General features: G+C 37.3%; 1 protein-coding gene across 1 annotated transcript; it reads right to left on the minus strand.

Moving 5' to 3' along the window:
* Positions 1 to 1239: 1239 nt before the first annotated feature.
* On the minus strand, positions 1240 to 24453 carry LOC113288465 (serine/threonine-protein kinase TOR-like). The gene is made up of 57 exons (XM_026537507.1): positions 24119 to 24453; positions 22769 to 23107; positions 22619 to 22693; positions 22157 to 22329; positions 20811 to 20909; positions 20395 to 20554; positions 20118 to 20261; positions 19850 to 20022; positions 19534 to 19738; positions 19156 to 19350; positions 18602 to 18754; positions 17638 to 17759; positions 17382 to 17481; positions 17210 to 17305; positions 16348 to 16478; positions 15532 to 15634; positions 15265 to 15447; positions 15100 to 15192; positions 14946 to 14981; positions 14431 to 14529; positions 14217 to 14315; positions 13930 to 14092; positions 13686 to 13810; positions 13537 to 13589; positions 13138 to 13261; positions 12849 to 13025; positions 11918 to 12070; positions 11687 to 11839; positions 10876 to 10947; positions 10604 to 10738; positions 10417 to 10478; positions 10141 to 10238; positions 9739 to 9848; positions 9489 to 9662; positions 9335 to 9400; positions 8849 to 8917; positions 8626 to 8736; positions 8212 to 8352; positions 7980 to 8108; positions 7673 to 7838; positions 7312 to 7538; positions 6680 to 6886; positions 6046 to 6159; positions 5755 to 5946; positions 5072 to 5152; positions 4539 to 4613; positions 4401 to 4467; positions 4153 to 4313; positions 3856 to 4029; positions 3647 to 3775; positions 3405 to 3488; positions 3262 to 3323; positions 3097 to 3169; positions 2851 to 2985; positions 2029 to 2184; positions 1662 to 1939; positions 1240 to 1523 (listed from the first exon to the last, which is right to left on the minus strand). The coding sequence occupies exons 1-57, from the start codon at positions 24248 to 24250 to the stop codon at positions 1505 to 1507; spliced, it is 7425 nt and encodes a 2474-aa protein (XP_026393292.1). The 5' UTR covers positions 24251 to 24453; the 3' UTR covers positions 1240 to 1504.
* Between the last annotated feature and the right edge of the window lie 3184 nt (positions 24454 to 27637).

Below are 27637 nucleotides of genomic sequence, written 5' to 3' on the forward strand. Positions count from 1 at the left end.
GATAAGGTCTCCGATCCTTTGTTTCTATGGCTTTGATCTTAGTAACTAAGGCCATTCGTTTTCTTTCTGAATAAAGGTTTCATCTGGACTTTTTTGTATGTCTTATTTGATTTCCAAGAACTTCAAAAATCAACTTGATTTTTCTTCTCACTATTTGGACACTGGTTATAAGGAAATGAATACATGTATGTATATAACATGCATCTATTTAACCAAGGCAAATAGTCCAGAGCAAGCTGAGAGTAAAGCTTTATGGGAGGCAATGCAATGGGTTTTGGAGAAAAATCTGGAGAAAGTGATCTTTGAGCTGGATGCAAAGCTTGTAGTGGACCCAGTCTTGGGAGTTTCTATAAGCTGGAGATTACATAATTTGATTTTAGATATCAGGATCCTAGTTAGTAAGTTCGCGAATGATTCGCGAATCATTCGCGAATTTTTCCGTATCACGAATTTTATCGTCTTATTCGCGTACGTTTGCAACTCCGAATCCAAGTCGCGTATTATGTGGCATTTCCGAATTATTCGCGAACCGTTCACGAATTTTACGTATCCCGAATGATACGTCCGCTTAATTCGCCATAAATTCTTTAGCTTTTATTTTTCAAAGACTCCATTTTTTGGGCTTTACTGCCTCCCGAGCATACACGACCGAATATTAGACGTGTTGTGATTTTTATGAAACAAAAACGACTGAAGAGATTTGAAGGTGAAGGTGAGAGAGATCTCAAACTCACTAACCAAGCATCTAAACCACCATACGACGTCCTCTTGGATAACTAATGTTGTATATATTATTAATATCATCATATTAAGTTTATTTTTTCTTTAAATAACTCACACATATGCATAAAAATTGGTCCATGACCTTATAAATACAAATTCTTTGTTATATATACATACCGAATTTTCAGAGCCGAACTCACATTTATAAATCGAATCATACACGTACGTATGCTGTTCCGAATTACTGACGAATCACGTCCCGTTGACCAAATTTTGGACCGAATCTGAATTTTACAAAACCGTATAATACTCATATATTTGCCGAATCCCGAATTGCTAACTAGGATCAGAATCTTATTAAGTACTCATCCCTTTTGGCAATGTTGCTATGTGCCCAAAGAAAAAAAATATAGTTGCAGACTCTCAAAGTAGCTGGAACTCAATTTATTAGTGGTGTTTGGATTATAGCTCCTCCGGTTGAAATTGTTGATCAACTGCATAAGGATGCACACAATGTAACCGCTATTTAAAATTCAATTCAATTTTTCAGTTTCAAAAAAAAATACATGTATATATTCAATTTGTGGTACAACCAACAACATTGTTATGTTCCTGTTTCTACCTTCTAGTTCTGAAAGAGCTGACTACTGCTAAGTAGAGAGAACTCCCATCGATTTCATTTACTTTTTACATATCTGATATTTACATAAATACTTACAAGTTACAACAAAAGTAATCCTAGTTATGTACATGCCATTTACAGAAACAAAGAAAAATCTATTCACCAGAATGGACACCACCTGAATAACAAGAAACACAATTGTATTATTTTCTGTGGTAAATGTCCAAGGAAATGGCAGAAGTGAAAATTACCACCTGTATAGTTGAATTTTACTGATTTGGCTGTAAATAACTGGAAAGAAATTGGAATTACGTACCCAACATAGTTCTGGCACAAATTTTCATGTGATGTAGCTTGAAGAATCAATTTCTGAACTTGGAGTTTAACAGAAAGCCCATGATCTACTTCACGTGCATCTCCAGGGGTCAATGTAGTATGGTCTACTGCATGTTGAGCGGAGCTGGTTGTGCTGGGGACTGAAGCACCAGTGGAGAAATCGCGCCCTGTGAGTTTATTGCTCATCCTTTCCATGACGACCACAGCACGCACATTTAGAACTTCATTAGCATTAGCATCACTAAGTTGGTTGACAGCCTGTACAAGAACGACCAATTGGGTATGAAATCACTTGCGACCTTCAATATTAAAGAACCCACAAAACCTCTAGAGGAAAATATAAATACCTGGAGAAGTTCTCTTTCTCTAGCACCTCTTTGAGGTAGCTCCCTATTGGGCGCAGGTTCTTCACTATTTACAACTGGCTGGACGTGACTATTAGTAAGAGGGACTTCGTTGAAATTAAAAAGTCGCCAATTTATAAGAGGATCGTGTACAAAAGCCTGTGAACAATTAAACATACGAATCACCAACCTTAGAAAATTTCTAAAGAAACTATTTACAAGGTCAATATGTATTAAGTGCCACACGATAATGAAAGAACAATATATAGGAAAGAAGAAAAGAAATCATTCAAGTAGGCGAGATGCTTGGATTAGTAAAGAGAGATGCTCTTGGTGAGTTAAACATAAGCCTAGCAGTGAAGCACAACTTTCATGTGATTAACTAGGAAAGGCGCTATTAGCAGACAGATAATCTAAGCCATGATTCCAATGAAGTTGCCTGAGTAAGATGAAGCCGCACTGTGTCTCAAAATAAAACCAAGTGATTCTAGAAGACATATTTCCTGTCATGTACCAGTGAATGGTATAAATGCTGGCCAATTTGAGCCAGTTGCTTCACAGTAACCACTAAAACAAAAACCAAACATACAAATATGAAATTTTGAATGTCTATTTTTGCTGTTCGTGGTGACTGGAATGACACCATCTAGGTTTCTACCATTATTCTCCTTTATTTGTCTTTAGAAGGTTTCAGTTGGTATTGTTTCTGTTTTCAGCTAAATAACAGCATTCAATTTTCAAGGAACTCATACAATTTTCAAGGAGCTCATACAATTTGATCAATGTGATATACTAACAGTTGAATAAAAATATTTAATTTTATACCTCCATCATGGCCATGACACTATCCTTGTTTGTTCGAAGAACTTGCATAACATTCTCGCACGTCGATCTGAAGTTTCCCTCAATGCCGCTGACTTCCATAGCTTTCACAAGCATTCTAGTCAGACGGAAAGGAACCTGTTCCATGATATTTCAATAGGGGAAAACTGTAAGAATGATGAAAATGTTGGTATTCTAACACCCATAGAATTGACAAAGGTTATGCATTTATCATTTAACCAAACGTACCTTTTCCGGGAACTTCTCCCGGTTCATTGAGGCTTCGAAGCAATCTCCAAAGTCAATATGTAATATTTTCCCACTACAAAATTTTTGCAATTTAAGAATTAATTAATACCTTTAGATCGTTCTCATCTATGACAACAAAAGGAAGATCACAGAAGTTAGAAGTACCTATAACGATGTAGCATAAGATTACTTGGATGTCTGTCTCCTAATCCTAGGAGATAACCTACCTGGAAAGAAAAAAATGAAATCACTGTTAGCTTCATGTAAAATATAAGTTGGTTTAGAGATTAGACATGAGGAACAAGTACCATGCTCATGACAGCCAAGCTTCTAGTGTAATTTGTCCTACGGTCTAGCCAGACCTCAGAAGTGCGACTTTTTAACCACAGAACCTACAACATTCAACACATAGGATTTCATAACACATGACATGGAAAATTCCTACAACAGAAAGAGCAACCAGGAAGAATCCTCAGATGATGCAAGAAGATAAATTCACAATACCGCAAGGCATTTTTTACAAGTACTAAAGAGAGAAGTGGTATCATACCCTTGACAAGTCATTCCCTTCAGTATTCTGCAAAGCATGCTCAAACACTTCGACTTTAGCGATGAGTGGCAAGTGATCATAATCCGGAGCAAAAGCCAGCATAAGTTTATGCTCTTGATTCAAGGTGATCTGTGAACCAACGTTTACAGATCAGATTTTGATTATTCTAATAACCAGAAGAAAATTATAATTTAGTTAGGCATACCAACCTTTCTGGCATCTCTGTATTCCCGGATCAAATGGTGCAAAGTATCACAGTTTGGAACCCATCCAATTAACCCACTATTGGGAGATAATGGGATGACAGCGTAACGTTGAATGGAAAGATCCTTCTCTTGAGTTTTTCTGGAGTTCTCCAACAAGGTATTCACCAGTCCAAAAAGCTAATAAAAGCACTTTTTAGTTAATACCAAATTACTACCTATTAATTATAAACTCGAAACTCTGTGATAATTTCTAGCACGGATAAGTTGAGGCGGCCAATGGGAAAGGAATTATGTTATTACCTGCATAACACGCTCATCTTGACGTAAATCTTCGTGCCCCTTCAACAGAAAAGCATAGTCTTCTCCATCACTCCCATGAATTGTCAACTTGCGGGGCCGTTGTTTAGATGTTATCACAACAAGCTGTGGCGCAAATGAAGCAATGGTAACAACAGGTGATCCTGAGATACGAGAGTAAGCACTAATATTAGAGCACTAAAGGCTTTTATAAAAGTCCATCAAATATTCACTAGAATTTGATCAATCACCTGCACGGTATGTTCCAGGCACAGCAAGCTCCAAGTCGCGGCAGTCAAGCAGCTCTGGGGAAACAGACTGCAATTTTCGAAGCCAATGAGAAAAGCACTACTGAAATCATTAAGAGACTACACTACAGTATTCCTTGCCTGCAAGTCTAGGGTTGTAAGACTAGGTAGCTGCTTGTCAATACGTCTGAATACGTGATAATAGAGATCCCATGCCTGTCAAACAAATACGTATTTGTCAATAGCAGCGTCACAAAAATTCGAAGTTGACATCTGGTGATGGTTTTGTAGCAAAAAAACCATTGAATACACTGGTGGAAGTTTTAGGCAAAACAGAGTTGGAATATAGGAAAAGTTTTATCATATATAACTAGGATTTGCCAAGATCTAGAAAGATGACACCAAATGAATAATCTCAACATGAGCAAGGAAAACAAATTTTAATTCTATAACGGTAAGCCACATGCTTAACAGAAAATTCGAGAAAACGGGTATATAACTCTGTATAGCTTTTACAAGCACATTCTATGTCGTAAACAAAGAGAAACTAGAAAACCAGCATCAAACGAGAAGCGTCAACTTTTTAGTTTTTCCAGAACTAAATAAATAAACCAACCCAGATGAAACAGAATTATATAAAGGTGCATGCCAGATTCATGTAGGAACTCTATTACCTGAGTAAGTTCTGCATCCTTCCCAGTTTTCTTGTATTTCATGCAGCACTCATAGGCCTCCAGTAATTCATGGCCATATGCCTGTTTCCAAAAAAAAAAAAAAAAAAAAAGAAAAGAAAAGAAAAAACATATTAGAAGGTCAAACATTCAACGAATCCTACGTTTGACACTTTGGTATGAGTAATTTTGAGTTTCCATAATATGGGAAAGAAAACTTGCTGAATACTGTATGCTGAAAGACTAAAATGGTGAAAATTCCAAGCTCCAACTACACAAAGCTTGCACACTCAGTGATGACACAGTACACTCTACGAGCAACATGGTCCACACGACAACTTCCCAACAAGATATCAATCTCTACTTGGTGGCAAACAGGTCGAAACAACAACTTGGTAGGGATCAGTTGTTAAGGGATATAGACACCAGATTTATTAATAATGCTTATATTCTGAAAGGTCTGTTTGCATAATGAGTTATTGTTAATGCTTATACTATGAAAGGACATCAACCACAGTTTGAGCTGAAAATACATAGGTGGACCAAAGCATGTATGATCAGGACATGTTTACTAGTTAATGATCATGCAACTCACCTACTTGGCAAACTATCACCTGTTGGTCCCCATGCAATGGTCCAGGAAATTCCAAACCTAGATAAAGTACCAAAACGACCGAGATAATTACCTGGATAAAAGTTTGTTCTTTAATGGTGCTAGCGCCTTCCTTCAGCCTTTCATGCAGTGGCTCCAGCACGTTCAACATTCCTTCAATATTATGCTCACCAAAATATAGCCTGCTGGCTTCTTCCAGCGCTTCATGCCACATTTCATGCCACAGTATTGCAACCCTAATCAACTCCTTGGACACAAGTTGTGCCTGCATGAACGGTCTCCTAATAAAATGACAGGCACTAGCAACCAGGATTCCAATTAAAATAAGATTCCTTAAAAAAAGAAGAACAAAAACAATTGTTACCTGATCCACAAGTACGCCGCTATGCTGCCTAACTCTATCAACCACTTCTTGTGCTGCAGCTCTGCGCATATTGCTTATTGATTTGCACGCCACAAGAAGAGGGTACATAAGAGCCTGTCAACGAAATCCATAAACATTTCTTAAAGTGCCCAAAAGGCGTGTCTTTTCATAAGTTCCAAAGGAAATATTACCGATAAAAAAGATTACACAAACTAGAAGGCCAAAGTTGATGCTTTAATTCATTTAAGAAAAACTATTTGCGCAAAAGAATAATATTGAAGAACTAAAAGTAACTAGCATCACAGCATTCCCCGGTCCAAGAAAATGGAACACGCCGACGTTATGGACTCAGACATGCAGCATCGGAACCGAAACACTCAAACAGACAAATTGGAAAGACTTGTGCGACATGAGTATTAATGTTTGGCTTGAAATGCGTTTTTACATTTCCCCTATGCTAGATATCATTTAATAAAGGACGGCTGGACAAGGAGCAAATATGAAACCAGCTTTCTGGTTTCTGATCATCATTTAGTGGTTTGACATGTTAGAGCTGCACATTTTTTGTATTCTACTTTTAGTTTAGGAGTTACTCAAGTACAAAAAAATGATTGTGGAAACAACAAAAGCAAACCTGTGGATGTCCTCGCCCTATCCGCACTAGAAGCGATTGTATGAGTTCTCTCACAGCATGGTTGTTTGAATGTATTCTGGCAATTATTTGAGGCAACACAACCAGCCATGTGTCGATATTAACATGCGCAAATCCTTTCTGCAGCGCCAATTGAACCTCTGCAGTAGCTCCATGGTTAAACCACAGCGTGAGAAGACGAAGGATATCCTGGAAAAAGAATTACCAGCCCAATTAAAAGTACAGTTAGCAAACATAAGATAATGAAATAAATATCACACTGATTTAGAGACAGAAATATAAACCCCAAAATCTCACGTTCAACTAAACAAGAGATAAATATAGAGCACAGCACTATTTGCATCGATAAGCAATAATCCGTAGGTCCAGATTAAGTTACAAACAAAATTGGCAAAACTTAGGTGCAAAATAAGACTGTAAAATGTAAATAGTACTTTATCCATGTATGATTTAAGATCTAATCTCTAGATAGTAAATTTGACAAAAGAACAACAAAAATAAAAGATGAGTTCGTATAATAAGAAAAAAAAAATTACAAGTTCGCTATAAAAAGGTATAAATGTGAGTATGATTAGCAGAAGCAAAACCTGCTTCCACATGAGAAATGATTTTACCTGTAAACTGTCGTCCACTCCTTTTGCAGTTGCTGCACATGCAATTGAATGAAAATAACCAGTAACAGCTGCTACAACATACTTCCCAGCGAAATCAGGGAACCCTCTCCCAGTGTAAACATTCATGTAATGAGACATGACAGCAGTATTGAAGAGTGCCCATGTGTGCCAAGCTTTCGACCAGTCAGTTGCACATTGAGTGGCATTCCGGAATGCAATAAGGACTTCTGCTGACAATGAGAGACAATAAGCAGGCAAATAAGACGACATTCTTCAAAAGAAGACAAAGAAGCAAACGTTAAAGCTAAAGGATATTTGTGTCGCCAAACAATGAGATGCAAACAATTAATCAAAAATTAACCTTGTATAGTCTCGTCATCCAATGCAGGAGAAAGTGCCCAGTGCCAAGTCCCAAGTTTAAGGTAAACACGAGCAATAAGCGGAATGCAAGGACTTGAAGAACTAACTAAACTAGCTGGTAACCCTGGCGGACTGCCCATTGTTCCTGAAAGCTCCATAGCAAGATCCTAAAAAAGGAGAAACAGTTAACAATTATGATAAAAACCATGAAAAAATCAAACCAAATAGAACCATCAGAATGTATGCGCCAAAACTGCACCATTAAAAGGGTCACAAAAAGATAAAACTAAAGAAGGTATTCTTGGTACCTGCAACCTTGCAAATGATTCTTTTCTCTTCAAATCTTCCCCAAGAGACCACTGATACTTTAGGTAGGCCAAAATCACTTGTGGAGGACCATGATATGGCATATTTTCCATTGTGGTCTCCGGGTCGTACTGTATTGAATAGATACATTAAATTTAACAAAAATGAAATGCTTTATCAATAACGAAGTAGTTGAAAGCAGAAATGTAGCACCAATAAATATGCACCACTGACCTGTAACAGTTTGACTAAAGTGGATCGTGCTTGACTGATTCTACCACTTTTGCGGCAAAGAGAAGCAAACTTGAGCCAAGTATCTATGTCTTCTGTGGGGGGCAGCACAAGTGCTCGGACTGCGAGAAGTGCTTGCCAAACCTGCACGATTCAAGAATGAAGGCAAGGAGAAACATCATTCTATGTATTAATGAATGACTCAGCAGTGAATCATAGATGGCCAAGCAAGAAGACACTAGCTTGCAAAGAAGCTAGGCATATTAACAGTAAAAGCATGCAGTAACCAGATTTAAGAATTATCCCCAACCAATAAGCATTACAAAGGTTAAATATGGAAAAGGGATGTTGATAATAAAAATATGGAAAAGAGATGTTGATAATAAAATCAAGACTGGTACGTAAAGGCCTACTCACCTCTACATTTCGCTTTGTTCCCTGTATTCGTTCGGTCCACATATTTCGAATTAGGGCTCTCCGTCCTTCAGCGACAGAGTTTCCTATAGGAAGCGTACAGTAATCTATGACCTGTCGCAGTGTCGCATAATGCACATGTGTTCAGATCTACGGTGGTACGTTCAAGACCATAGAAATCCAGTTTGACACAATAATGACCATAGGAATTAAGATCAGAAAGTACCTCCTCCAATTCAGACAGCTGTTGAACTCGCACCATATTGCTGTAAGCACGATCGTAACTCTCAAGGACCTACACAACGAATAACGTCTTGAATATATTACCACAAATCAGATATTATGTGAGAACAACAATTATGAATAGAAGTAAAAAGTTGATACTCCGGTAGTAAATATATAAAGATTTTGTAACAAGGAAATTTGAAATCTAAATACCAGACAGGGAGAAAAGGAAGGAAGAAAAATGGATAGAAGGGGAAAAGAGAAAAACTGCATTCATGGAGGGCTTTAAAAATGCACAAAGTTTGAATTTCAAGTTTTCAACTAAACTATCACATTCCAATGGTTAAAGACATATTAAGTCACACGCTTTGTAATAATAATATGAAAAGTACACAAGGTTTGTTAACAGGCCAATACCCATTGTAAAAACAGTTCCAGAAAACCGATGCAGTGCACATAGCCAAGCAATGGGGCTAAAGAAACTTACCAGCGCCGCAAGCTCTGTTGCCAAACATTTTCTTGCCCTCTCAACAAATTCACGTGCCTCGTCATACTGTAAAGAAGGGAAACTAAGCTCTCTACGCAGATTGAAATCATAAGAGAAAACAACAGGCAAGATCGACAGTATCAAAGATTCTTACCTTCCCACGGCGAACCAACAAAACAGCCCTAAAGAAAGTACCGTTACTACTTCCATCGCCAGTTGCAGCAGTGTTCCCTAGGATTCGGAGTTTGGTCTCATCCCCATCATCCAGACGAGAGACATAATCAGACATCTGATCCCACTCCCCCATGTTCCAGGCAGCACTAGCAGCCTAGAAAAATGAACCATATCTTTTAGCTGAAGCCACACATATTCATTGGAAGTATGACAAATGAGTAAGCACAAACCATTGGTGCCATTTCTAGTCGAGCTGCAGGCTCCGCGGGGGTCCAAAATTCCTTGCAGAGGTTATTGAGCTCTTCCCATCGAGCTAGTGCAGCCAAACATCGCATTCTTCCTACGAGATATATACAAAATGAAAACCCTTAACGGTATCTTTGTAATAGAAGGTCATCAAAAGAATATGAAACATCAGTAAAATGTAAAAGGCATATTATAAAAAACATTACGAGCAAGAAAACGAAAAGGCACAACCAACGGCCCACGAAAGGCTCACAATTGCGCATTAGAGCACCAGATGATACTAAGAGCATCTTTCGTTGCTCCTCTTCTTGATACAGTTATGCTTATCGCAGAAAAAACTGAAGAAAGAAAAAACGCAAACCAGACACACGGATAATAGTACAAACCTAACGTAGCATCCAAAATGACATGGGGACTAGCTGCCTGAGATGCTTTGACAGTGTATGCCTTGAGAGCATCATCCCACCGCTGCAGTTTTTCATACCTATAGTAAATATAATACAACCACATGATAAGAAAGTCTCCATCAATCAAGTAAATTGCACAGCAGCGACTGCTAAAGCTTTAAACTAAACTGCTATAGCAAGGCAACAGTGGTCTATCTCTTAATGCAGAACAAACATAAATAAAATCTCAAAAAATGGAGTTTGGCTTAAATTTACCAGGATTCCTTCAGTTGGACATCCAGATCTTGCTGAGCATAAGTCAGTATTCCGACAGCAGCCTGGGGATAAAAATCTTGATTAAAATCTTGACTGGACAGAAAGTATCCCTCGAATGTTTCTATAAACACCAGGCGTATTGGGTATTATACTCATTTGAAGTCTATAACATAGAGGATATACAGACCTCATGCTGGTGCAACTGATTATTTATATGTATAAGAGCTTCAACAGCAGCCACTGGGTTAGCATCCATCTTCTTCGAGCGTGCACCTTCAAACTCCATTTCCTTATAATGTAGAGCCTTCGCGAATGCTCTACACTGAGGAACAATTCAGCTTCAGTAGATGCATCAATATAAAGGAGGAGCTCTTGATACAAAGGAGCAATACCGAATTACCAGTTGTGTGAGCTAGATCACCAATAAAATTCCTAATCAATCAAGAAGATCAAAATTACCTTTTCTGCAAGAGCACCAAGTAGTCGAATATCTATTGGAAGAGGTTTCTCATCATGCTCCATAAACTCAGCCTGCAGATTTAGGAGTTCAAGATATGTTCAGACAGTGCCATATTATGTAAGGCCAGCACATCATTGGGGTAGAATTTGTATCTCCTATTTATAGACATGGAACTATTATAATACGAAAAGTCTTAAGCCCCGTGTAGCAAAAGTCGTTGGGAAGGTGCTAGGCGGCTGGGCAGGGCCTGGCGCTAGAGAGACTACTCGAGGATCAGTCGAGGGTAGGCGGATAAATATGTAAAAAAATTTACTTTAAGCCCGAGTCAAATCCAAAATGGATAGCTCCAGACACAGACCTCATTCGTAGAAAATATACAGCTTGTATACCTCCATGATATATTTAGTCCAACATTAATTATTGATTACAATACAAGAAAATAAATTATTATAAACGGAATATATTGTCTGCAGCTAGATTTGGGCAAAAATGGTGAGTTTTACATTTTGCCGCTGTGATAACATGTAATATTAACTATAACTATAACAATGTCAGATTATACTGGCAGTCTGATACCACAAAAATCAGTTAATACCTAAACATGAAATTTGATACTACTTTCAGTGAATTGATTTTCATAGTAACATAAACTAATTTCACATTAAACTGACAACTCTCAAGATAAACACATTTCTTTTTCATACTTTTTTGTAAAGTATCTCATGGTAACTGTGAACATAACAAGAAAAATACGACTACCACAAGTATACATCACAATGAATGACGACGATTCTTTCAAATAATAGATACCAAGTTAAGGAGTGTTGCCAGAATTTCTGGAGGAATATTTGGAGAAGAAAATGCCATTTCTAAACTCCGAACTAACTGTTGCTGACAAGTTTCGTTCAGTTGAGCCCAGCAACTCACAAAACCAGCTGCAAACAGCTCGCGGCCAACGAAAGGCTGCAATTACAAAGTCAATCCTCAGGGAAAAGTAGATGTACATACAACAAAATAATAATAACAATAATAATGTACCACCTGCAATTGCGCAAGCCTTGCACAGGTTCGCAAAGCAGGAGAAGGAGATTCTTTGAGGAGTTCAATACTAAAATGTCTCATCCACTCTGCCCAATCTTCCTTAGTACTCCTTTGAGAAGCCTCGCCAGCTGTCCTCAATCGACCATCATTGACCTGTAAGGAAAAGAGTCAAGTTAAAACTCGGTTGATAAAAGAAAATGATACAAGCTCAAATGGTGACCGAAAGGGTAAGAATATCGTTTAGCATCACAATCCCACCCCAGACTTCAGCCAATATTGTCCCCTTAGTGGCCATCGCTCACTGTCATGGGGTTTTCTTTGGGCAAGAGACTTGGCACAAGCCTGATCAATCTCTCTCGTAAGGCCTTGGGAACATCTCTACTTACTAGTTCAACTTTAAGGACCAGTTGTGCATGAAAAGGATAATAATTAAGACTAAAAGGGGATACTAAGAATAAGATTTTCTACTAAGCTGAACTAAATAGCAAGAAGAGGATAAAGTCCTTGCTTCCAAAACCAAATAACCATTAAATACTAAACAAGATGGTATTAATAATCCATTACAGATAAAGCATGTCTAAGAAACTTTTTCTGTAATGAAAGTATCTGTCGATGTAATCATGGAAAAAATGTTTACCCAACATCTAAGTAATGTTTAAACTACCAGACAGTAATAAAAATCCATTTCTGAGAGGTAACAACACATAATCTGACAGCAATGTTGCTGCATCAGAATGACCAGATAAATAGCATAGGTCAAGACTAGATGTCGTAAAAAGAACTCAGGTAAATTCGTGATTGGTTAAGCTTGCATGAACGTGTACAACAGCGGCATGAGATTATACAGTAGGTCGATACAATCACTACAGGTCATACAACAAAGGAACATACATGCACAAATTATTCAGCACTAATCTAGATAAGAAATTACTTGATGGCTTCTTAGTTGCTTGTTCACCTCAGGCCCCTCATCAAAATTCTCAACATCATTCAGAGGATCACTTATGACCTCAACAGGATGTCGCCGAGTCAATCTACCAACAGAACTCCCCAATATTAACGGCTCACGCCTACGCAGACGTCCTTCGATTTCCTCAAATTCCTTATGCTGGAAATAAAGCTCTCACTATCAGAAATTTCTTATGATGAACAGTCAGTGAAATAATTAATGAAAATAGAAAGTTAAACGAAGTCTTTAAAACTATGGTTTAGAAGAAGACCCGCAAACGGTGTTTCAGCAAAAGCTTATGGATTGACGGCACGAAAATGGTGAAATCCTCCCCAAGGGCATGTGCTAAGGAACAAAGGGCATCAACAGCATCCTTCCTAAGCTCGTCACTGTTTCTGCAAATGAAAAGCATATGCAAATGATGAAAATAGGCAAGAGCATTTGTGAAAACAGCTAGGCGCAAGATATCATGTCAACTGCCTCATTAAGAGAGACTTACAATTCTGCATGAACATTGCATTGCTACATTGTTACTATAAGCATAACTGGATATTGGTAAGATGTTGTCAAATTGTTAAATTCTAGATTTTTTTTTACAATATGACATACCCCGCAAAGGAGAAAGCTAGTCTTATGCAGATATATTAAACGCAGGCTGTTGAGAACTTACCCATCCAGAACAAGCTTCAAATGATGGACTAGCGCTGCTACGTGTCCAGTTACCTAGAAAAGGAAATATATATGCGGAAAATTAAATAAAAGAAATGTAGACATCAAATTTCACATGGTACACAATTGCAAAGAGAAGTAGTGCGGTACCTGCACACAAGGGATCAACCTTGTAAGAGTCTTAATAGCAGCACGCCGTATTTCCACAGAAGCATCCACTTTAAACAAGCGAATGAGCGCTGGAAGAAGTAAATGCATGTGCTCATCCAAAGTCCCTGCAATACACAAATAATAAGCGTATCAAATCCATAAGACCGGTTCAAACAGATAGAACAACAGAAGTAAATGATTGATACAAACATAATAAACAACAACTAAGCTCAAGAATACGAACCCCCAAACACTTCAAGAGTATGAAGAATATCTAGGACATATGTGTAGTCATTACAACGTTCAGCATCAGTCAGTACTTGAATACAACATGGAAGAATAACAGGAAGATATGTCCTGAATTCATCATTTAATGCCAAGCAAAGCTGCTCTACAAGGTGAAGAACCTGCGAAATCGAAATATTCTCAAACAAAAGGAACCCCAGAAATTCTAGAATAATGAATCCCCAGAATACTACAGTATGGGGTCGAGAATCGAGAAGCTTAATATCAAGAAGGTACTGGACTTACAGGTGAGCCATGCACAGGACGATTAGATGCTGGCAAACTAAAAGAAGCCCATAATTCAGATACAAGAGACAGCAACTCGGGCAAATACTTGCGTATATGCTACACAACATAATACCAAATGCTCGTTAGCATACTAAATGAATCACTGAACCATCAGAAGAAGAAGAAAAAGTCGAACGAACTATAATCCCTTCATTCCATGGTTCTCGTCTACCTGGCGCACAATAGATACCAATGTCCCAAGCTTCCAAGTTATAAACTCTTTTAGCCCATCTTCACAAGTGCGGACCGTGTGGAAGAGATCAGGCAAAACCTACAGGTAAAAAAAGATCGTTTTAAATAGCTTTTTAGTTTTCTTTTTGGGATAAGTTATATTTCACATTTAATTGTGGTCTAAAAGAGTTGGGACAAATGCCCAACACGGTTTTGTAGATTCAAGTGTAAAAAGGGATAGGGAGCATTATTTTTGTTTTCTCTTAAGTGTTACTTTTCTTCTCATTTTCAAGATTCGAATCTCAACAGGACTGCACACTTAATTAACCAACAAAATAAGTCTCAACTGAATCAAGATGGAACATGACCCTGACAATCCAACACATCCAAGTATAAGAGGACAAGCAACATATGTGCTCATAAAGGGAAGAAGCGGTTGCTGTAATTTGGTTATCTTAACATAACTCAGATACAAATACGTCGAACGACAACTGAAGCCTACATTATTGAACTGACCTTTGGCAAATAAGGAACGCACCCAAGGCCCATGGACTAACCTCACAAGAAAGGGAAAAAACAATTGGTTAGGAATGCTAGAAAAAAAGAAATACAATAAACAAAAGAAAACTAAAAGAGAAATGAAATGCCAAACAGAGAGACAATACATTACCTTGAATATAAACATAAGAGAACCAACAACCTTTTGATGATAGCTTGAAAGAGAAGGATCCCGAAGAATGCGCATGAGTGAGCTGATTGCAACCTGATCATTAAAACTCAAATTAAAATACATGGAAGACCATAACATATCCCAAAGTCCGCGCTAAATATTTACCGTAGGATAATAATCCTCTGATGTGGCAAAAGATGGCCAGAGATCCGTGGGTAACTCATCCATTGATCGGATGTGCTGGCCAGTATCACTGGCTGCACGGATAACTTCTCCATGTGACCCTGGCAAGCTTTGCTGATTCCGTTTATGAACATGGGGATCCAAGGCACCCATAATCCCTAATACCTGTAGCAGAAAGACAAGAACTATTTCAGCACAGGAATAATAAAATAGGTACATCACCAGAATATCAAGCCCGAAGACAAGTACCTTCAACACTTCTCGTCTGGTAGACCAAGCCAACTCACCGTTCAGCAACTTTAATAGCAATCCAAGCAAAAGTGGATACTCGTTATATGGCTCAATCACATAGCTGTGAAAAAAGACAAAACAAAAAATAAAAACCATGTGGCATAATAATTTCAGAAATCATTACAACAATGAAAGTAGAAAAGACTACTGCTTCCTATTGGATTTTGTGAGGGGGGGAAGTGTATATCAAAGAAAGTAGAAACAACGTAAGCATTCAGCTACGGAGAGTCATATATCTCAAGAATCAACTAAAAATGCAAAGCTATGCGCAACTCAATTTTAAAATGATAAGGACCGAGACTGCCTACCTTGCTACCAGTAGTAACTTACAATAATTAATAATTTCAATATATTTTGACACCGTCAAGCCGAGCAAGTGAACTTATGATGCTATTAGTATACGAGGCCAGCTAACAGAATCAAGAATCTAAAACGAGATAACCACCCCTAAGAGTCCTCCAAGAAACATCAATGTAAAAATAAAATAATAATAAAAACAAATCCTATTAATTCAGCAATCAAATCTACAGTCTTGGCCAATCAACTAAAAAACGGTACAACCATGTGTGACCTAAACCTTTACCAAAGTTGAGAAGATCAACAGTGGTGCATCTAGAATATGTTGTTTGGAGGGGCAGATCTGATGCAGCCTTTTATTTGGAGTCACAGTTTGATGTTCAACAACATCAGCGATATAAAACAAGAGATTACGACCTTAAAATATATCGATATATCTTTTCAAGAGAAAACAGTGCTGGTATAAAGTAGCAATACCCTGTGCTCTGAACAACTTGACCAAGTGTTGCTACGGCAACTTCACGCTTCGTAACAGATGACCCGTCGATTAAAGCCTCTACAATCAATGGCATTAGTTGAGGAAGATACCGCCGCATTGCAAAACCACCCTGGTGTTCAACACAAGGAGTAAGTAGCAAGACCAGTGCAGTCTGACAAAATATTACATAAAAACGTTTTGCTGTTATAGTATAAACTTGTCAACTACGTCTCTTGATGGCAGGAACAGCAATAAATATACCAAACCTATGTGGTGAGATATACATTCACTCAATCAGGACTCTATTCATTTTTTTACATGAAGTCTAAGCAGGCAAAATATACAAGTAACTTAATAACAAACTGAATAAAAGGTTACAACTAACGATTCACTTCCACAGCCTCTTTATCGGCCTCAATGGATTTAATACTCTAGATGCACATGTAAGCTCGAAAGGGAACTATCTTTGTTACTCAAAAACCTAGAACCGGTTCTGCTAGAAAATCCTTGAAGAGGTACAGTATATTATACGCAGTGGTTCAAGCAATGAAAAGCATAAGTTTATCTGCAGGCATTTTAACTCTTTTGGACTGATGGTTTCTAGGCTTCAAGGATTGTGCCTACGGGTTGTGCAAGGCTTGGTCAGGCCTGCGTAAAAACTATGTCCTATATTTGGGAGCTAACATTGTCTCCTACCCAAACCCGGTACTTGCTACTGGAAAATGGGTTTCGGTTCTCGGTTCTCGGTTTCTAGGCTTCGATCTCGCAAATGTTAGGTATCTTTGATGTTTTAAAACATAGAGTAGGAGAGCAGAAGGAAGATTTTACAAGCAGCATAAAAAGCTATAAGTGTTCACTCACCACTCTTGCAAGCTCCCCAACAGTAACAAGAACACCATTTACAATACCATTATTTGTGTTCACCCCAGTGCCCTCACGAAGCTTTGCCACTAGTGCCTGAAGAAATTTAAAAGCAGACAGTAAGAGATAGTTCACTAGTCGAGCTGATGTATAAACAAAACACTAAGCGAACCTTGTGCACAGGAGCAATATATGGAAGTATAAGTCGTTCACAACTTCGAATTAAGCAACCCAATAGTTTCGCACTTTCTTCTCTACATTTGCTATCTGCACTGCTGACAAACAAGACATGTCAACATCTGAAGATTTCAGGCTGAAAAATTGAACAAAGAATGGTGAATTTTCTAAATGCACGAACATATCCAATAAAAACAACATCTTCTTTCCTCAACTTCAAAGGAATTAGAATTAAGAAATAGCCATTTGACCTTTGTTCTAGATATGTCAACAGTTGTATGAGATGGCGACGAAGTGCTGGAAGAACATATGCTGGATTTTTTTCTGATAACCTCCCAGCCAATGAGATTGCATACTCTCGAACAACAAAATCCTGTAACAGTAAAAAAAGAACAAACTATAAATTAAAAGATAGAGGAAGAGAGAAATCAATGAGTTTAACAGTAGCTAATCACGAACTAGAGTAGAACAAAGTTTTTATGATATTCAACATGCTAGGAAACTTATCTACATCTATTTCTCAAGCATATTCAAAAAATTATAACTGTGCCCAATTTGGAAGCTCTTCTCTTTTATAAGATTCCAATTACCAAACCTTAATTGTCAACATCAAAATTGAGTATAATGTTACTGATATACATCCTTGTTCCACTGAGGAATGCAACTGTGCGTTATCAGCTAAATTCTCCCAAAAATGGGTCTTCGGAATAACTAACTCTGACGTCATTGATAATCAATGCACTAGGGATTTTATTCAGTTATTGGGCTTTACAGGTTTTGCAATGCGTATAAGTAAATGGACACGACTAAGTCTGTATGCACTAACCTTTGATATTATGTCTATAGCAAATGGACACGACTAAGCCTATATGCAACAACCTTATGATGTTAACCATAACGATGTTTCAATCAATAACACCAAATAAGACATTATCAGGAGAATAGACGACAAAATAGTATTTACAGTAATGAGAGCAAAGGGAAGAAAAATAATATCAGGTATACGATACCTTATATGTATAAAGCAGCTAAGGTAACACTGAAAATCAACAATAAATAGATAGGCAGTCGTGAAACATGGTCTTTAAAACCGGTAAACATTATGGGTTTTACTTATCATTATGAAAAACGAAAACATATTGTCGCTTGTCACTAGCAATAGTAGAGGAACAACAAAATGCAGATTCTCACTCTATTCATATAGCTTGACCTTACCTCATCATTTAAAGCGACAAAAACCGCACTTAAACTATCAGCCTGTGCCAAAAATTCGTCAAACCCTCCATTTCCATGCAGAGAAGAGAAGACTGACAGCCGAACATTGACATCAGCATCAGCAACGGCTGCAATCAAAAGCTTTTCAACAATCTACAAAAACAGAAAGATAGGTAAGCTGCCATCTATAGTATGTGCGACACATGTAACCATAATGAAACTTTCCTTCAAAGGTACCATATTACTTCAAACTTCATATATTCGCCTATCTCTAAGCAATGATATAGCGCATAAAGGCCCTGATACTACCGCTTAGATCTGGAACCTACATGCCAATGCTCATGATTTTGATAGCCATACCAGTGATTTGGAGGAAGATCTCCCAAAAAGTATTTAGTACCACAAGGCTAAATCAAATTGGAGCATGCATAGCAATAATAAATGATAAAAAAAAAATGCTCTAGCTGCAAGGGACAGCAGGACATGAATAATGACGATATCAGATGTAACATAAGCAACCATAAGAAATGAACAGTTGTGAAGTGTGAACAGACCTCCTCAACAAGGCGGCGACGCCTTCCTCCAGTTCGACTGGACCTACTTGGGCTAAACTGTGCAGATGCTACTCCAGTGAAGAAGTTAGCAACTAATCTGCAGCAACATAAAGCAGCATCTCTCCTGGTAGCTCCATCCTCATCTTCAAGATATACAACAACAGATGCTCTAGCGAACTCGAGAAGTTCATGACCCTAAATCACAAAGTAGCTTCACAGTGAGGAGACAGATAAATCACAAAGTAACTCTCTCCTTATAGAGTAACAGATTTGTAGCAAACTCAAGAAGGTCATAGCTGCTGCACATAAATAATAAGGAGACCAGCTTCACCATAAATGACATCAAAAAGATAAGCATGGATAAATGATTAAACCCACCTTAAAATTGAAACGAGCAAGTGTTTGCAAAGCAAGTTGCACAAGAGCAGAACCACTAAGCTCTGATACTTGGTTAGGGTTATTAATCACATTTCCACGAGTAACTACAACACCTGTCCTTGAATGAGAATAAAGAGTCCTTGAAAGAGCTACCGAAATGGAATCAAGCAAGCGCTCTTGGATGGTAGGCAACAGCGATGGAATACTGCAACGTACAAAGGCATTGTACAAAGTGAATTCTTTCCCGTGATTAAGCATGTGGACACTAAGTTTCATTAAAAAAAACGATCTTGAAATGAGTCGCACGACAGCATACCTAACAGTTATTTGTTCAAGGGATTCAACAAGAGTAGAAGAAAGACCGGTAGAAAACATGGCATCCAGGAGACTTCGAACATGAGGTTCCATATCAGGCCCCATGGCTTTTGCAAAGCTTCCAACACAAGCCAAAGCTTCGAGTGAGGGTCTACCTCTACGAGAGGGAGCGATCTAAAAATCATAAAATACACATTTGAAAATTCTGTTAACCATAAGCAGTGGATTAGGATTTTGGAATATCAAACAGATAACAGCTAGACACATACTGCATCTCGCAAGTGATTCATTATAGTCGGCAAATAGTGGACAAGTTCACCATCCAAAGCACCAGCCATCTCTCCCAGGGCAATAAACCCACTGGCGCGTTCAGCTGGTATTCGCAGAACGGCAAGAATATGATCCATACAAATCTGTGCAAAACATTGCAATTACTTAGTGATGTGTATGGATGATCAGTTTTACATCCCAGAACATCTAACACTGAATATTAAAAATCAGTTTATGATTGTGTTAAAATATAGAGGGAAAAGATAGCATACATACCTTTAAGTAGTTTGCAACAAAACGGTCACGTAGGAAGTGGGCTATGCGGGGTAGCAAGGATGTTATGCTTAGACGTACAAGTTTATCCTTATGCTCCAGGTATCTGAGAACAATGTCTGCCACCTCTCTATACCTTGACATCATGAACTCACCAGAATTCCTGCACAAATCAAAATTAATCATCACGGTTATTAAAATATCATCAAGGTTAGGCGCCTTAATGTGCTTGGTGATGTATGTAATACAAAAACTACAAAGCATTCTATTATTTGAAATGCTGCAAATAGTATATTATCCACTTTACAAAAAAGGGAGCAGCAAGGATTTGTGATTCACATACACATTATAGTATTGTTACACTGCTAGAAATTATCGAATATGAGGGTGCAGAAGAAAGAAAACTGAGAACCACAAACCTTAAAAGCTCCCCAACTGAAAGCAATGAACCATGTATGCTATGAACAGGAGCATTCTTACCGAGTCCATCTTGTGTAGTTTCGAACATGCGGTAATACCTATTGATATATAAGTCAGTAAAAATTATTTTTAGAACGTTGTAACAAATAGAAATTTTAGTTTAAATAGGAAGAAAAACATTGTTTAAAAAAAATTAACAAGCTTGGATCTTGTCATGATCACATAGCGCATCCAGCGTGACTCTGAGAGCATCTCCAATGCAAGGGGTAAAGGTCTTAAAATATCATGACAACTAAGACACTTTGCACCAGATTTTCATTTCCAATGCAAGGGTCAAGGTCAAAAAGAAAGATGACATGGCTGACCTTGGGTCTTAAGTTCACATCATCATTTTGTCTCTAAATTTGAATAAAGTTTGTTAAATAACACCTTGGACATTGGAGATGAACTTTAGGTAAAAGTTTTATCTTTATTTTTTCTTGTCATTTAGCAATGACCACAAAAAATAAGGTGTTAATAAGACCTCCACCTAGGATGACCTTGACCCTTTGCGTCGAAGATGCTCCAGTAGCAATAGATTTACTAACACACAGATGAAATATCGATAATCCATCTACAGTGTGAGTCCTTTAGAAATGATGCAAACTATTAGTGCATCCTAAGATAAAAGTGTTTGCTTAGGGTTTGAAATCTGAACCATTCCACTCAAATGTTGTTTTATGGCCTTACTTTTTTTAACAATATTTCAACAGTATCTGTATTTTGCAACTTTTATCATCGTTGAAAAAAAAAACAGATTGAGATGTCAATTCAGATACAGATCCTTGTTTACTAAGCTTCTTCAAAGACAGATTCATACAACCCTTTATTTTCATGTATGGCATTAGAATGATGCATGACTAGGAACCTAGCTAATATTCTAGACCCAGTCATTAGTCCAAAAGTGCCAACAGCTCCGCGTCTTGTTTCTGAACCAATGTGATTTAGTTACACTGCTACCTAAGTACCTATACAAAATATTGTTCCTTAAGGCCTGTACTGGCAATAAATGTATAGTTTGCAATTATGCATTAACATCAAATCCTCTTTCATTTATAATAAACTTAACTTGTAGAGACAGTTGAAATTGGTAAATTCCTTCTAGTGGTTTAACAAGAAAACACGTAGTCAATTGTAACATGACAGCAAGTTACTATAAGGAAAAGATACTAGCATCAAGGTCAAACGGTAGAACTGCTACAAATTTATAAGGCACTTCGGCAGGACCGGCACAAATAATTGACGGAAGTTCACTAGATTTTAATAGGTAACACTTAGTTAACAAGTTATGAGGGTTCTCACGTACCATTGCACGCGCCAACGTGTCTCCCGCTTCTCAATCACACGGAGGCAAGCACGCAGTGCTTCTACAGCCCGCTCACGAACAGCCAACGTGGGATCCCTCAGCGCAACCCATATGAGATCAACAAATTCTGGCACATGGACGTTGAAAACTGTTGATGCATTTTCTGCCATTTCCTGACATAGAAGAAATAAACTTATGTAAGAAGGTGTTCTAGTGTAGGAGCAAATATATCTTCATAACAAATAATTTTTTACTACAGTACACAACAATGTGCAAATCTGTAGCAACATTTCAAGAGACAAGCATTCAGTTAACCAATTTACACCAACTTCAACTGTATCAGCAGGAAAATAGATTACTTGTTGAATGAGGACACCTTAAGCAACTAATAAACCAACCTTATGGAGCAAAAAGAAGATAAACCAAATAAACAATTTATTAAACAACAGACCAGGATCTTACTTTCAAAATCAAGACAGCTGCAAAACGACGATACTCTACTCTTTCACCACGAAGCCAATCCATTGCAGATTTGACCTGGAGAAACAAATAATTTTAGATTTTTATGGCTACGAAAACATCACAAAACAACTGATGAGAAAAGTAACCAACCTGGCGCTCCACTTCATCTGCAGTCATAGCTCCACCAGCTCTTGCTAGATGTCCAAGCACCCTACTAGCGAGGATTAGAACCTCGGGATCACGTTTTACTTCGAATATGGTGCGCATGTAGTTAGAGAACTTGGAAACTTTGGAAGCACTCTCGCCAATTGTCACATCTATTAACTCATCAATGGCTCTTAAAGCTCCCAAATTCTCAGAGACATCGTTACTTTCTAGCAGGCTCGAAAAACGATCATACAACTGATCCATGAAGCGAGAAAAGGCTTCCCCACTAAGGTCTCGAGCTTCTTCCTCAACGCGTTTCCGCAAAGCCAATGCAGCACCGTCCTGCACTCAAGGTGATCAACAAATGCATCATGAGAAGAAATTGTTCAGAACCGAAAATCTATGAAAGAATTAAGGTGGCAAGTGGAGGATACATCACAACCTATTCGGTAGATATCACTAGTTGTTTGAAACAGGGTTTAATCTTTTGATTGAGGATTACTGTCTAGAGAAGCAGTCTAATTTGGACATGGATACATGTATAGGGAACTAACCATGACATAACTAGTAAAACCACATGACATGCACTCATAAACTTGAAATTTTGAAAAAGTTTTTGAATGTTAAGATAATATCATAAGGATTGTTAGCACTGTGCTGCAGTAGTGCTATGTGTCTGAAACCTAAGTTGATCCAATCAGTTAGTAGTTACACAGTACTTATAAAACTCTATCAGCTAAGTTAAGCCATAATACCTTTGATTCGCATGCCCATGGATAAACTAACTGTAGCCTACTAAGAAAAATGCACAATCGAAAACCCAGATAGTTTCCTATTTTTCCCTACTCCGATTCCGCAATCTTTCCTTTTCTAAAGAACAATTTGTTACCAAAAATGAGAAAGTGAAGCAACTCATCCGCAATTTGACAACTCAATGATACAGCATATATACATTAAAACACTAATTACTACAAGCTTTCTTACATCTAACACCACAATTCTCGAATCTTTTTTTCCAGTTGCATAGCCTCAAAGCATTTCCTAGTAGTATTAAAGAGAATCGACTAAAAACTCAATCTCAAGTTAGGCCAGACCTAATCTATCTGTAAGAGCCTCCATTTCATGTCAGCTTATCACATAGCTAGACCAGTAATTTTAAGTGAAAATTTTCTAACGCCCTAACCTGAACAGCAACTATAATTGAACTTCAAAACAGTGGAAATACTGTTAACCCAAGCCAAATTCAACTAAATTACTCAAATATCGAGAAAGATAGGTCTAATGGAGAAGATCTAATTAAAAAAAAAAACGAAAAAAAATCAGAAAAAAAAATCACAACAAAATGAAACTGACCTTAGGGTTTCCTCTAGTGCAAAGATTAGCGAGGATACGACTAAGAGCATCTCCACTAGTAGAAACGCCACTAACAGTGGAAGTAGTAGGAACAGTAGCACCATATCTTGTAGATGGAGAAGAAGCTGCCATTACTCCTTGAAAAAACCCTAACAGAATCTTTCAGACATTTAAAACCCTTTTCTTTCTGCTTCTTCTTTTAAAATCGACAAATTATTAGACTATAAACTAATGCTAGTGTTGATAGCTGAAAGTTACCGAAGACAACAACATAGTCTGCTCTCTCTCTACTTTTTTTTTCACCTGTCTCTTTTGGTTTCTCTGTTACTTTTTGATCTTTCTTTGCTGGTGGTGTTGTTTTGTTCCTATTTTCGGACACGGTTGTATTTTCAATCGGGGACGGGCTTGAAGCAACCACCCAGTAAAGCTTAGCACTTAGCCCCGCGTGGGAGCACTTAGCCCCGCGTGGGAGCACAGGCCCAATTGGATACAGTGTTTGTGTTTGTAAGATTTTTAGAAGTAAAGAAGTCAAATTTTTGTGAAGTAAAGTATTTTTGCTTCTAACTTGTGTTTCTGGTATCCAAACGCACTATTAAGGGGACTCTTGCAGAATATCCAATGAATAGGGACTTGGATATAAGGTGTTATAAGATATTGTAATGCCTAAGTTACCCTTTCATCAATTGATATTTAGCAAAATTTTGGAAAACAAAATGAATATGTGTTCAACACGATGTCCTTAATACATTAGCGTCCAGATAGAATACTCAAGAGCGATGATATAGCCCCATATGACGTATGCCTCCGGTACAAAACACCCTTCTAGACCTATTAGCAGCAGCCGTAGTAAATGCTCAACTTGAACTTGGCAACTCAAAGAAAAACTCGAGGAAAATCTCGAAAGTTTAAGAAAAGTTATATAAAAAAATATTATTCTTTTTAGTCTCTCTAAAAATATAAAGAAATCATTTTCTTAGATGTGTAAATAGGTTGAGAAAATCATGTTTATGTAATATTTCAATGTAGTTTATAAAGTGTTGGATACCAGAAGTAGAAGTACTTCTGCTTCTCAGAAAAGCAGAATTACTTATGAGAAGTTAAAAGCAATATAAAGGTTTTTTAGCAAACTCATTCCTTTTTTTTCCCATAAAAAGAGAATTGCATTACTGAAACTAATGAGTTACAATATTCTTGTCCGTGGTCAGAAGAGTTTGAACCTGGGGAGGAAAGTTGTCATAATACTCATAACTAGACCTCTTGAACCTGACAATTTAAAGAAGCAATTTTCCACCTGATTACTTTCTTTATTGATAAAGGAGATGTTACAATAACAAAATTCAGACATAAGACACTTTGTCTGGTTTAATATTCTCACATTCTCTCATCTAACTGAAAGAATTGAATTTATTATAGACTCTACTTCTATTTTATCATCAGCTTCAATTTATAGTTTACTCGAGTTAATCGATTACCCACTTTAATACTTCTCTTACTGCCAAATATTCGCATTCTTCCGGATTCAATGCTCCATTCGAGAAATCTCTTTTGATGATGCCTCCACAATCACCTGCAAAGTCATGCAATATCTAAGTTATTATTTTTGTAATCATAAGATGCATTAACATTTGGTTTCAAAAAGCCAGAGTCTGGTGGAGCCCAGCAGTTTTTCCGACAGTGCAAGTTTTAGTGATACGAACAGAATTAGTTTGCAATTGAGAATCCAGATTTAAATGATGATGAATTATAGTCACAACACTTAGATGATTCGGTGTTTTATTTTTAAAAAATGCATTTGTATCTTCAACAACACCGAGCACCCCACAATTAATATAGGAATCAATTCATTTGATGATTATAAAAACTGTCATTGGTTTTGGATAAACAAAAAGTAATCCATTCAATGGTACAAATCCCATTACTTTTGACGGCATCAATATCAATGTTAGTACCACTCCATACAGTTCCTAAGAGATTACATTCCATAAGAAGATGTGACGGAGGTTTAGCCACATATTTTATACTTGTTATATATGTCCCTACAGTATAAATACAGTCTTGATCTTATTGGTACAATATTCGTTAAGCATTTCCAAATGAATAATTTGATTTTATGGGATGTACGGTATTCCATAAAGCCTCCCAAACTTCGATAAAAATATTGTTATTCCCAAAATTAGAAGTACTTCCACTATCACGAAGCATGTTATAAACACTTTTCAATAAGAAGCAACCATCTCTTGAAGGACATCAAATCATAATGTCTTATGTCTTCTTATTAAATTGAATTTCCATAATTTTGTCTTTGTATCAAAAACTTGAGATAAAAGGTCAATATCCCAAGTTGGTGTGTCCATTACTAAAAGGAATTTGTGGATGGTTCAAACCAGGAACCCATTTATATACTCATATTTTCGTCTTATTGTCGTTACGGACTTCCATATAATAATTCCCTCAGAGACGACAAATACCTTGTTCTATTCCTTTCCATATATACTCATGAACTGTTTTGTTTAGGGACAATCAAATGAACACACTTATTGTTCTTAAATTATCTCGACTTGCGTACTTTTACCATCGACTGGTTGGGATTATTGCTCACCCTCCAAGTCATCCTAATAAGTAAAGTATTATTAAGTTTTTTAAGTTCCTAAAAGCCAGACTACCCATAGACTTAGGTTTACCGAAGTTATGCCAAGCAGTCATTTTAGCTCCCTTATTTGAATTGTAGCCCCATAAAAACTTCCTCTGCAAAGTATCTAAATTATTGATAAGATCTTTTGGAATCTGAATGTATTCATCTAGAAATGAAGAACTTAATTAAGAATTGACTTCACCATTGTGGTCCTAGCTGCTTGATTAAGAGATATGGATTTCCATCTCGCCAATCCATTATCAAAAAAGACTTTAATATCTCCAAAAGAGTTGACTTTGGATCGGCCTAGGAGGAAAGACAAGCCCAAATTTTTTCTCATTAAATTCCATGGCTTTAACCCCTAGAATATCTTGAAGCATGTTGCAGACGTCAAGGTCCACAATATACTGAATAAAAGTGAAAATTTATCCATATTGATCAATTTCCATGAGAGAGAACTAGAATCCTGCAAAACTTCAAGGAGATGATTAATACTGGACAAATTATCTTGAGTAAATATGAGGCAATTGTCTACGAACAAAAGTTGATTAATTGCAGGTGCGCCCTAGCCACTTTTATTCATTCAATATAACCATTACAGTGAGATTCCATTAGAGTACTTGATAGAAATTCAATGGACAAAATGAAAAGAAAATAACGTATCTCCCTGATATATTCCTCTAGTAGTTTGGAATTCTTTACAATGAGATCCATTCAGCGGTACTGATAGTAATTTCGTATTAATGCATTGAAGAATCATGTCGCATTAATACTCAGCAAACCCAAAAAAAAGTTAAAACTTTAACAAGAAATTTTCACTTTAGCATGCCGAATGTTTTAGACATGTCCACCTTTAGAGCTAACCAACCACACACCCCTTCTTTCTT

Source organism: Papaver somniferum, chromosome 6 (assembly GCF_003573695.1).
Source record: "Papaver somniferum cultivar HN1 chromosome 6, ASM357369v1, whole genome shotgun sequence".
Taxonomy (NCBI): domain Eukaryota; kingdom Viridiplantae; phylum Streptophyta; class Magnoliopsida; order Ranunculales; family Papaveraceae; genus Papaver; species Papaver somniferum.

Coding starts and splice junctions, on each gene's coding strand:
- LOC113288465 (XM_026537507.1), bottom strand. CDS start 24,250: ATGGCAGCTTCTTCTCCATCTACAAGATATGGTGCTACTGTTCCTACT. Junction 11,840..11,917: donor CAAGGCTTGCGCAATTGCAG/GTGGTACATTAT, acceptor TTGTAATTGCAG/CCTTTCGTTGGCCGCGAGCT. Junction 2,185..2,850: donor GTGTCATGGCCATGATGGAG/GTATAAAATTAA, acceptor AATTGTTCACAG/GCTTTTGTACACGATCCTCT.